This window comes from Panthera leo, chromosome F3 (assembly GCF_018350215.1).
Source record: "Panthera leo isolate Ple1 chromosome F3, P.leo_Ple1_pat1.1, whole genome shotgun sequence".
NCBI lineage: Eukaryota > Metazoa > Chordata > Mammalia > Carnivora > Felidae > Panthera > Panthera leo.
In genome coordinates, this window is record NC_056696.1 from 29,280,442 (window position 1) to 29,292,484 (window position 12,043).

A 12,043-nucleotide genomic window follows, 5' to 3' on the forward strand; every position below is an offset into this window, starting at 1 on the left:
AAAGCTGCCATTTTCCTGACTCCTTGCAAATGCACCAATGGGGGAGAAAAACCAAAGCGGAAAAGAAATTCCCTATTATTGTAACAGTGCAGGTTTTGCTGGAAACCCCAGTGCCAAATCCCTGACTACCTCAAAGGGTTAAATGAGGTTAAATAAGCAACTTTTCCTTAGGTGCTGAGTTGTCCTAGGCCACAAAAGAGGGAAACTTCCCTATTGGGTTCCGGGGGGATTCTGAAGAGAACTTGTCAGGCCAGTGTCTAGCTTCTTAGCCTCCTGAATCCTTTTACTCTCTCCTTGGGGGTGGGTGATAATCTATGACAATCTTGGACTGGGGATCAAGACCAGAGCCTTAGTTTTGTTTTCCCACAAACTTAATAACCTCTTTAGGTCTCTTGAGTGGTAAAATAGGACCCACTTCACAGGATTATTAAATATCATAGGAGATAAGGCATTTGAACTGCAAGGATTCAATTTGGCAAATAAAGTATTTTTATGCAGATAAACATTACCCTCAAGGTGCCCCAGAAAAGAGAGGAATAACAAAGGACAGTAATCTTATTCATCAGCCACGTTCTTTGGGGGGCAGCGTGTTGGGGGGGGCGGGGCAGGGAGCCGGTGAGAATTCTGTGGGCTGCAAGTTAACAAAAATGTATGAAGTTTGGGGATATGTGTGTTTCCTTGTGATTTTCTAAAACATCAATAGAACAAATCACTTACATTTACACACATAAATACACCAACATTACACAGGACAGACCTTGCCTGCAGCGTCAGAACCGACTTAAAAGCTATCAATCACTTTCCCTTTCATACCAGGAGCAGCGGCTGTTAGAAATGTGGTGGACAGAAATCTACACACCCATTACTCTCTCCCAAGATCACTGGACAATTCCCGTCTAGCACAAAATCGGGGGGAAGAGAAGAGTGGGTCACACTGGAAAATGGCTGAGGTGTAGAAAAATGAATTTCTGGTAATCTGATGCTTAAAATATATATATTTCCAGAAAAACAAAGTTGTGAATGGAGGTTACATAGTTGAAACAAATGTAATTGCCATTTTAACATACTATGAGCTAAATGGACTCTCTGAGCTTGAACTCAGGCACATTTTGCAATGCTGTTTTTGTAAGGAAATGTATTTTGAGTTCTAAACAATGAATTTGTATATAAACTTCAACACGACTCATTTTTTATTAAAATTGCAGTAAATTGTTTTCTTTGGGTATTTTTCATGAGCCAAAGAAAAATCAAAACCAGTGGATGATTAATTTGAAAGATCAGTAACTGAATGGTATGTACAAATCTATAGTGGTTACACTCACTTGCAAAATAAGCATTAGTGATATTGAGAATGGAGAGAATTTTGTATGGGAAAACTTTAACTGACATTAATGTGTAGTGTTGGACAGAGATTTATCTAACAAATTTAAGCTGCAATATTTAAAAAAAATTATCTGTGTAATTATATGTACACAGAATAACCAACATTTTACTATTTGCAAAATCATGCATATAAAAAGTGACTGACTTAATCATCATGGCAATTTCAAGAGGTATTATTGTTATTCCCAATTTTACCAGAGGAAACTGAGGCACAGTGAGTTATTTGCCCAAGGTCACATGAGGTGTCCAGGCATTCTGATACTTTTCACTGTTAATGTTTGCATTATACTAAACTTTTGTATTTAAAGCCTTAAAAATGTCTAGATTTTTCAAGGTTTTCCAAAACAGACTCTCTAAAAGCATTTAATTTTAAATAATGCTCATGCATTATTAATGCATGGTTACAATTTTCTGAAGTTGAAATGGATCTCTAGTCTCATTTTAGTTTTGAAAATGCAGTATGAGGTCACACAAATCAGACATCATCATCCTAGACTTAAGGACATTCTCCACTGCACAGAAAAGATAGAAAAACTACATCTATCTCTTGAATATTTGTGCTATCAGAATTATTCTGGACCAGTCAGCCTCTATAGAAGAGGGCAAGAGATACACAACATATGCAACATACACAAGAGATTGGGCTCTGTGGTGACGACACTGGGGCTGAAATACTTCAACTCCCGAAGCCTATTTCGTCTTTTATCCAATGAGGATAATCCCCACTCTTGCAAGATTGTTGTAAGACTCATCATTATTATTATAAACAAGGTCTCCTCGGACTTGGATGTGAGTTCTACCTGTGTCTCTTAATCTCAGCCTATAAAGTGGGGATCCTGATGTCTACCTCACAAAGGTGTTAAGGTTTGAGCCAACATGTAAAAATACTGTAAAATGCATCTAATTTTCCACATGGTGTTTTCAGCAGGTGAGGCATAGCTCAGGTGAGTAGGCATTAGATACACGGTGCCGTCTGAAGGTGGGATACTAGTTTTGGTCCTCAGGCTTTTCCGAGAAGCAGTCCAAATTCTCTTTTTTAATTTGAGAGAGAGAAAGAGAGCACAAAAGCAGGGGAGAGGGGCAGAGGGAGAGGGAGAGACCATCTTTTTTTGTTTGTTTGTTTGTTTATTCATTTTTGAGAGCAAGAACGTGGGAGGGGGAGGAGCAGAGACAGGGACAGAGGATCCCAAGCAGGCTCTGTACTGACAGCAGCAAGCCCGATGAGGGTCTCAAACTCATGAACTGTGAGATCATGACCTGAGCTGAAGTTGGACACAACCGACTGAGCCACCCAGGTGCACCAAGGTAAACAGAATCTTAAGCAGGCTCCACGCTCTGCGTGGAGCCCAATGCAGGGCTTGATCTCATGACCCTGATGTTCAACTGACTGAACCACCCAGGTGCCCCATCAAATTCTCTTCTTCTGTGTGTTCTCTCTACTCAGTGAACCAGCATAAAGCCCTTCCTCTAAAGGGAATTCAACTCAACTACCAGTTGGCAACTACCAATTCCAGGTACTTGGAATCCTCCTAAAGAGGTAATTCCTTTGTCAACCACAAAAGAGAAATATGAAATACATGCCAGTGATTAGTTCAACTTCTGGCTGTGAGGTATTAAACCGATGAATCCGAAGAGTTGATCATAGCTTATTTCCCATTTAAGCTACTTTCATGATGCACTGCCATAACCCAAATGACTTTGGAAGCATTAACTTGGAAATCCCAAGATCAATGTGCTCAGCCACCCTAAAACTAGTTAGAAATTTTTTCCCTGACTCAAATCAGTTGGGCAGTGGAATAAAGTTAGGGGCTGCTGGGAAGAAGTGTCTTGACTTCTTTCCAGGTTCAAAGAAACCTGTGAAAAGTTCGTAGTCCCAACAAAATAGACTGGGGACAAATGAGAAAAACCATGGATAAACCTCAAAGTTAATATGCATGCAGGGGTGCAGGGGTGACTCTTAGGAAATCAGGCTACAATTTAATGTTGGCTTTTAGTCCCTTTTTATTAAAGATGCAGTCCCTTTGGAGTCTTGATTACTCCCAATAAAACAAAGGGCCAACTGAGTTCCTACAGAATATTCAAGATGGAAGCATCATCTCTACCAAGCCCCTCATTGTGCAGATTGAGAATCTGACTCCTGGATCTCTGGAGTTGGTCTGTTTCTCCAGATGATTTGTCAGCTGGGATCTTACTTGTGACTCAACTGGCTTATCAAGTTGGGGCTATGGTGTATTTACTTTTCATCCTATATGCAGCTCAACTCATGGTATAAAGAGTATTGCTAGCCCAAGGAAAAGGATATTTTATGTCTCAGCTGCCCATTTATAGTGACTGAACAGTTCTCTACAATTATGAAAACGGAAGGCATGCCAAGTATCCCCTGTAACAAGGCAGCCATGGTCCACCTAAGAAAAGTTGGAAGATGATCTCAAGGACCCATGGAACCGCCCAGCCAGACCTACTGAGTGGAATCTTCCAACAACTGGAGACAGCCAACAAAGCTGACAGCCTGATCCCAGCGATGTCTACTCTGGGCCATGCCCTTGAACACATGACAGCCCTTGGGTGATTTATGATAAGGATATTGCACCAGACCATAACCCCAAGCAACAGCTGAAGAAACAGGAGGAAAGCCAGGATATCACTTTCGGTAGATGAATACTAAGTGGCTTAATATTACCAAAGCATTATCCAATAACAAAGGCCACCTTCCAAAGGCCAGTTTTAATATATAAATGATAGTGTTCGTCAAGGTTTACACATCAGTTTGAACTGAAAGTCAAGAGCAAATTATCTTTTACTAGTTCATGTCCTTGAAAACTTTTTTACCCTGATTCAAAGACAAAGGGGCTTGTTCCAAAGTTTTTGGATTTGCTATGGCTCATAATGCCTGCATATTTTCAAATGCTATCATCAATAAAGGAGCTGGAAAATACCACATATTTGTACATCCTTGCTGATGCAGTTTGATGGGTGCGCAATGTACCAGGCACTGGCTGGACACATTATTCCTAGAGAAATCCTGTATAATCTTCATGACCCACATTCCAAATCATGTCTTTTAACATAACTGAATGTGTTCGCTAAATGTACTAGTTATCATTTGTTAAGACTCTTTTACTTTTTATAAGAGGCTGCAGAAGTCAGCAAGATACAGCACCAATGTTCATAATGCATTTCTATTTAGAAATCATTTTTACAGAAACCAGGAGTGATTTTTTTTTATTAGGACAAAAAATGCTCTATTTTAATACAAGATCACTATTGATGAGAACATATACTAAAGAAGTGCAACAAATTGGTCTGAAAAAGAAACAGTACAATGACAGAAAACTTTGACATACCGCATCTCGGAGAAGCCCGCGACCAGGCCAACTGGAAATGAACACACGACCCCCGTCACCCCACACACAAGTATGTACAGGTTCTATTGGCAAACATTTAGAAGACACACTGGAAGCTAAGCATGAACACACCCACCTTATGTACATCCACATATGTATATGTGTGCGTGATTTTCCTTCATTTTACTCGGCTAAAAGAAATTCTTGATCTAAAATTATCTCCTGCCTAACTCTATACATAGGACATATCACAAAGCAAAAGTTTACATTTCCCTGGGAGCTGTTCGTTGGAAGTATAAGCTGTATTTTGAATTCCCTTAGGGTAAAATCCACATGCAAACAAAAGTTGTTACAAAGTGCTTGCCGTCTAAGCGTAACAGCACCAAAGAGCTTTATCCAGCACCCTTTACACTACTGAAGAAGAGTATCAATGATGAATTGGTGATCAGTGCTTCCAAACATTTCCAACACTTCTACACGGGCGAGCTAAAGAGTACAATATATTTCGATTCATAAGGAAATGTTTTCTTCCCACAGATAATGTGCTCCCTAACTAAAGAAAAGCCCCTGCAGGGTCACTGCCTTCTACTCAAATACTGCCACCATCCAAGGTCCTGACACACAAGGTCGCTTCTACTGGACCCTGCAGTTCTCGCTGCTCTTGGACTCGGGGATAGCTTCCGGGCTGGGGGCAAGCCGGCCTCGCTTGGCCCTCAGGCCCTCCCTGGGGCTGTCAGCTGAACTCCTCTCAGGAAGGTTACTGACCGAGAGAGATCTCGTGGTGGGTTCTCGGAAGGCGGCGCCTGAATCCACTGGGCTTTGCTGAGCAGCCTTGACCTGTAACAAACAAAGCATCTTTGTTAGAGATTTAAATCATATTCACAATCCTACAACATGAAAATTAAAGTGCTTATGTCACCAAATTTTAAATTCAATCCTTCTTCTGTAGGTGTTATACACGGCTTTAGTATTTCTTCCTCACTGGAAGAAACAAGGAGGATATCGGACATGAACTTGGTTAAGTCACCTTGCGAGCTTTCCTTGACACCTCTGATGGCCAAAGGATCACTCCCAAAGCTAGCATGACCTTCTCAGAGCAGAAGGCAAGCTTTTTGAAGGCCAAGCCTGTCCTCCTTGCCATTGTAACCCTAGTGCCCAGAATATGCTTGACTACCTGTCAAACATTCAATATATGCCTGAGTGATGACACAAATCAGCTTGCATTTACCCTGAGCCCCTGCTATCATTCAAGTGACTGTGATTCCAATGAGTAAGACTACCTTCATAGGGAGTAAGCTTTATTTACAACGTGTGTGTGTATGTGTGTGTGTGTGTGTGTGTGTGTGTGTGTGTGTGTGTGTTTGTGAGAGAGAGAGAGTGTGTGTGCACGCACACACACACGCGTATGCACACGAACCGGGAAGGGGCAGAAGGAGAGAGAGAATCTTAAGCAGGCTCCACACTCAGCGCCCAGTGCAGGGCTCGATCCCACGACCGTGAGATCATGACCTGAGCCGAAATCAAGACTCAGACACTCAACCGATTGAGCCACCCAGGCACCTCTATTTACAACATTTAAAGGACCTAAAACATGTTTCTCCTATATCATCATTTTAAAATTCTCCTTACGTTTTTGTTTTGTGTCCATATTGAATTTGGATTATAGTAGAATAAATAATAAAGTCCAGAAAGAGTAACTCCCCTTTCTGGTGTCCTGCCTTTTAAGAGAAAGAGCGATGTCAGGAAATGTGAGACTTTTAAGAAACAGATAAGAGGGCAGGGTAGCTGATAGAGTTCAGATTTTTTGAGGTTTATGCAGTTGTGACTAAAGATATGGGGTCAGAAAAGAGAAAGGGGAGCAGGACGGATAGAGCATAGGAAAGCTTCATTTAACCAAAGTTAAAGGCAGGAGTGGAGGACCCAAGTGGAAAGATCTTCACAAGGAAAAGAGGAAGGGCGCTCTTGACAAGGGCGACTCATGTTTGCTCTCCACAGGGAGAAGCTATTGATAGACGGCAATGGACTCCAGTGAGCTCCTTCTGAAGCAGAAAGAAAGAAGAGTGGAAATTATTTCCCCATTTATATTCTTTCCATAGGAAGTATGTGGTTTTAAAAGGCAGCTAAATACTTTTCATTACAGAAAACATAGTAAATCTGGCCAACAGATCAAATCCCTGGAAAGCTTGCCTCTAACTCAGATTAAATGCAGGACACTTAAAAAAGAGCAGCCTCTAAGGAGCAGGACTTAGTGGAAAATTACCATCCATGGAAAGTTGAAGGAAAAAAACAGAGTTTTACTGGTACTTTTTTTTTAATAGAAAGTGATACAAAAGACAGGCATTTCCCTTGAACCCATCTGACGCAGGAAAGTCAGCTCTTCAGATTCACTGTTTAAAACAAAAAGAGACAGAGAGGGATCACTCACATTGGGAAAAGAATATTTGAGTTAGTAAAACTTTTTTTTAATATTTATTTATTTTTGAGAGAGAGAGAGAGAGAGAGAGAGAGAGAGAGAGAGAGAAAGAGCATGAAGGGGGGAGGGGCAGAGAGAGAGGGAGACACAGAATTCGAAGCAGGCTCCAGGTGCTGAGCTGTCAGCACAGAGCCCGAAGCAGGGCTCGAACCCACAAACCATGAGATCATGACCTGAGCCGGACACTTAACCAACTGAGCCACCCAGGGGCCCAATAAAACTCTTTCTTAATCCCAATTAAATAGCCCAAGTCTACCCCTTGGGTTCCCCCTCTAGACTCAATTTCTCTGATACTGAGCTGAGGAAATTATAGTCTATGATCAGTTTAAACTGTAAAGTTGATCCTCATGTTGGCGGGTTGGTCTCAGACTTGTCTATATAAGTAGATGAGGTCTAATTCACCAAGTGTCTAAACTATTAAGTGCACCCCAACCTGGACTGTCTTACAAACTATGTCTGCAGCCACAGCGGCCAGAGGGCGACTATGCAGATGGTGCAGTGAAAGTGAACCTCATTCATAGGAAGGAACGCAGGGCCCCACTATACTCATCACCATTACCCTCTACGATTTAGGGGCAGGTCCTCTGGAACTGACCACCAACCCCGGGTTCAGACCAAGTCCACAGTCGTGACTCGCTTATCCCCAGCAAGCGAGGAGCTCCTGGGCTCGTTCAACCCAGAGACATAACAGAAAATGATCCTCACCTACTCTGCACTAAACCTGACAGATTTCCCTAAAGGTCCTGACAGATGTCACTAAAGGTCCTGCTGAATGACCTAGGGAACTGTCTGTCTCAGACCTTCAGCCAGTCACTTCAGGCAAGGGCTCATAATCCTGAGTTTCTAAGCAACAGCTTTAGGAAAGGATACCTTGGCTCTATTCATTCAAACTGAATGATGAAATACCCTTAACAGATGAGGCGAGCATTTTTACAAGGCGACTGAGAAAATGCTGAATTAAATTAAAAATCAATAGGCTGCGTTTTGAAGAGTTTGCATCTAACCACGAAGTCTCCTATAACCTCCTCTCAAGAGGAACCACCCCCATTCATTTGCACAAGTGCGCAACATTGCTTAGCGATTCATAACTGCTGGAGCCAACTGCAGCCTGTAGCCGATGCATCGAACACAAATCTGCAGGAAACCATGGTTACTACTCTGTACTCTGCAGACTCAACAGTGGTGTGGAAAGCAGGCCCCCTAGTGTGCAGAGCTCCTGTTCCTAGATAATAAGTCTGAACCCGCATGTAAACTGCTTTTCCATCAATTCCTCATAAAAGAAGGAAAAAAATGACCCATGTGGTGATTTCATGAGATGGTTTCCTAACATACGTCTAAACATCTATTATCATAATCGCTTCAGGACAAGACTAACAGCCCCAGTCATTCAACAAATAATCTGTTCAATGTCAGACATTGTATTAGACATGAGGACACAGGTAAGCTATAATCATAATCAGGGACCTCGCAGTACTGCTCCTGCAACTCAGAAGGCAGATATTTAACAAGTAATTATGATAAAGTGAGCCACCTTAAACCAGTGAAAGTACAGGGTTCTACGTATGTGTCAAGATTTTCTGTTTTAAGGGGGGCGCCTGGGTGGCTCAGTCAGTTAAGCGTCTGACTTCCGCTCAGGTCATGATCTCACAGTTCATGGATTTGAGCCCCGTGTTGGGCTCTGTGCTGACAGCTCAGAGCCCCGGAACCTGCTTCGGATTCTGTGTCTCCCTCCCTCTCTGCCCCTCCCCTGGTCACATTCTGTCTCTCTCTCAAAACTAAATAAACATTAAAAAAAAAAAAGATTTTCTGGTTTGAGAGAGCCAGACAGCTAAGTACTTCACTTGATCACCAAAGGTGTGAGACAAGCAGGAATGGACATTAGCATGTACGAGGAGTGAGGACGGGCTCCCAGTCAGCCACCCAGTGAGGGAAGTAGCACAGCCTGCCCCAGAGCCTAAACCTGTACTGCAGGTCAGGACTTGTCTTGTGGTTGAAAGCTTTGGTCAAGCTTGGAAGCTTCCCTTTCCATGGGTACTGGTTACTTTATGGAAAAGAAGCTGTTCTTATCGTCACTGGAAAGTCAAGACCTACTCCAGTACCCTCTTCAGTGTTTTGTTGTTCCCAGCATTCAAAAGCTAGATCCCGGGGCACCTGGGTGGCTCAGTCGGTTAAGCGGCCGACTTCGGCTCAGGTCATGATCTTGCGGTCCGTGAGTTCGAGCCCTGCGTCGGGCTCTGTGCTGACAGCTCGGAGCCTGGAGCCTGCTTCAGATTCTGTGTCTCCCTCTCTCTGACCCTCCCCCGTTCATGCTCTGTCTCTCCCTGTGTCAAAAATAAATAAAAACGTTAAAAAAAATTTTTGAAAAAAAAAAAAAAAAAAAAAAGCTAGATCCCAAAGTGAATGTGTGAGAAAAAGTAAGAGAGAAGGGCCAGGGGCTGGGGGCCGGGGGGGGGGGGGAGGTACGGATTTGCACAAAATGGTCAATATTTCTAATACAGGTAACAGATGGGCTCATTTTGATGAGTGAAAGAAAATGCTAGACCTTTCTTCCTTACCTCTGAATTAATAAAATTTTATTTAGTATGTAAGTCATGAAAAAACTTAACACCAGGTATACATTCCTTAAGGCTAACAGCTCTTATACATCAACATAACATTTACAAATATGTTCTTGTTTTGATGCACCTAATCACCAATGTCTTTGTATTTTGGTATCTAAAATCCTAATGAGGAGCAGGCCTAGTCACTTAAAGAATTATTACACAGATAGGGGTTCCTACACTTTCAAAGCTTTGTTTGCTGGGTCAAGGTAATCACACTGCATAGTTACTCAAACTCTAACAAGCAAGCAAGTAAAATCACAAAATTTTAGAATTCTTAGAACTATTCCAGCAACGTTCCTGTGACCTCTTGTTTGAGTAACGCTGGGGAAAAGAGCAAGACTGTGGAGGTGAGAGACAGTAAGCATTAATTCTGGGCAGGTTAGATCTTTGTGAACCTTACTTTCTTCTTTCTTCTATCATACCACTTACTATGAGTGCAATAAAATGCATATACTTTGCGTACATAAGTGCTAGTATTCCTTATAGAATAATGGAACAAAGATCTGCAAAGTGAATATTCTCGATGCTTTAAATGACATTTACTGGGCCGTTTGCCAAGTGCACAGAGGTCACTAAAATCGTCGTCCCACCCTCAACAATCAAAATAGACAGATGTGTCAACAGAGACCCTTTCTTTAGATGTCTACTGAAATATTTGCTTTTTGTAAAGTAAAGGAGTAAAAAAGAAAGAAGAAAAATAAAAAAGAATTGGCAGCCGGGGCATGGGGCGATGGATTAGAGGGAAAAGTGTGAAATAAGAATGACCAATGCCTGTGGTCAAAAGAAAGACTACCTTTCAATTCCTTTAACGTACAGCTCGAACCTTGCTTACAAATCCTTTGAGTTCTGATCGACAATTTCTCATTATTTAACATTTTCCGTCAAACTGTAAGGGGCCTGTCGGATCAAGGATGAGACTGCAGCCGCAGGATAATGTGATGTTTATCCCCTGGTCCGCTCCCTACCGTCCTCAGGCCTGGCTTACTTCTAGCACGTGGAGAAAGAAGGCCAGGCTTTAAAGAGCTCCTGGGTCAGGGGGCGCTGTGTCAGACCCTTGCCCAGAAAACACTGTAACTTCCTGGATTTGGAAGGGTGGAGACGTGTTCGCAGGAGTTTACCTTTTGTGATCTGCTGCCACCAGCTGTTGGTTTGGAGGTCTCGGTATGATTTTCTTTGTCGAGGCTTAGTGGGGATGGTGTTAACTTCTGGGCAGCGAGGCGGGGGCTGGTCCGAGTCGGCATGGTTGTTCTCCGAAGGACGTACGGGCTTGTCTTTCCTGTTGGGATATCAGCGAACCCTACGGGCAAAAAATGCTGACTGTCAACACTGCTAGGTCCAATTCTATCTACAAGGGAAACGATATGTATCAAGCAAAGTTTCAACAAACGTAAGAGTAACTCCAAAAACACTTTCTGCTAGCCACAATGGACAACGGATTAACTTCACGGCTGCCCTGGGAACCCCCAAATCAAATAAGTAGTGGGCAGGTGTTCTCTTCCCAGACACACAGGAAAACACAACGGGAAAAGAAGGGGAAATAACATTAAACAAAAAATGTATTTCCTGCTTCCTCTTCTTCTAATGTGGATGTCTTAACTCACATTCCTCTAAGATCTGAAGAACACACCAGCAAGCCTTCCCATAACATTTGGATTGGAGACAAAAAGGGGGGTAAAATGGAAAGAAAAGGAAAGGAAAAAAAAAGGCCGACTCTTGCTTAAAACAAGAGAAGGTCAAATGGTAAGAGCCACTGCTCCACAGGTGCCCACTCCCATGTAGAGACTGGGTGGGAGGAGACAGCCGACTCGGTAGAAGAGTGATTTCACAGTCTGCTCACATTGTCTCCCTCCATAGTGGCAATGGACGTGACCTGAGGTGAGGAAGAGAAACTCAGTCCCAATGGGCATGGTGCACACCCTCCAGAGCGGCATTAATGGCTGACTAAAGCAACTATTTGCTTTTGTTTTTAACCCTTTCACTACAAATAAAAAACAGGAATGAGGAAGATACAAAGAATTATTTGGGGGCCAGATTTCCTGAGAGCCAGAGTTACTCAGAACGGTGTCCCTCAAATCATCTAGGGCAAAGAATTAGTGTTGATAATTTTTTGAGGGAAAGGCATGGGGGTAATTTCCAACTTGCTGTGGAATGATACTCCTGTATAACCAAGTAAGAATGAGCCAAGGGAGAACTCACATTCACGACATGCCTGCATGTGGCAACAATGTCAAATTGTTATG

General features: G+C 42.6%; 1 protein-coding gene across 8 annotated transcripts in view; it reads right to left on the reverse strand.

Moving 5' to 3' along the window:
* Window positions 1-12,043, reverse strand: part of CENPF (centromere protein F) — a 98,032-nt gene that overhangs the window by 32,620 nt on the left and 53,369 nt on the right. For 6 of the 8 annotated variants that reach the window (XR_006198817.1, XR_006198818.1, XR_006198819.1 and 3 more), the window contains exons 19-20: window positions 10,922-11,100; window positions 5,493-5,564 (exon numbers count right to left, since the gene is read on the reverse strand). Coding sequence is in view for 5 of the 8 variants with exons in the window: in XM_042925175.1 (XP_042781109.1) it covers window positions 5,493-5,564; window positions 10,922-11,100 (251 nt within the window). In the remaining 3 variants the exon portion in view is untranslated. Of the gene's footprint in view, window positions 1-4,594; window positions 5,565-10,921; window positions 11,101-12,043 lie in introns of those variants that run through there. The other 2 variants (XM_042925173.1, XM_042925174.1) reach the window with 1 other exon arrangement.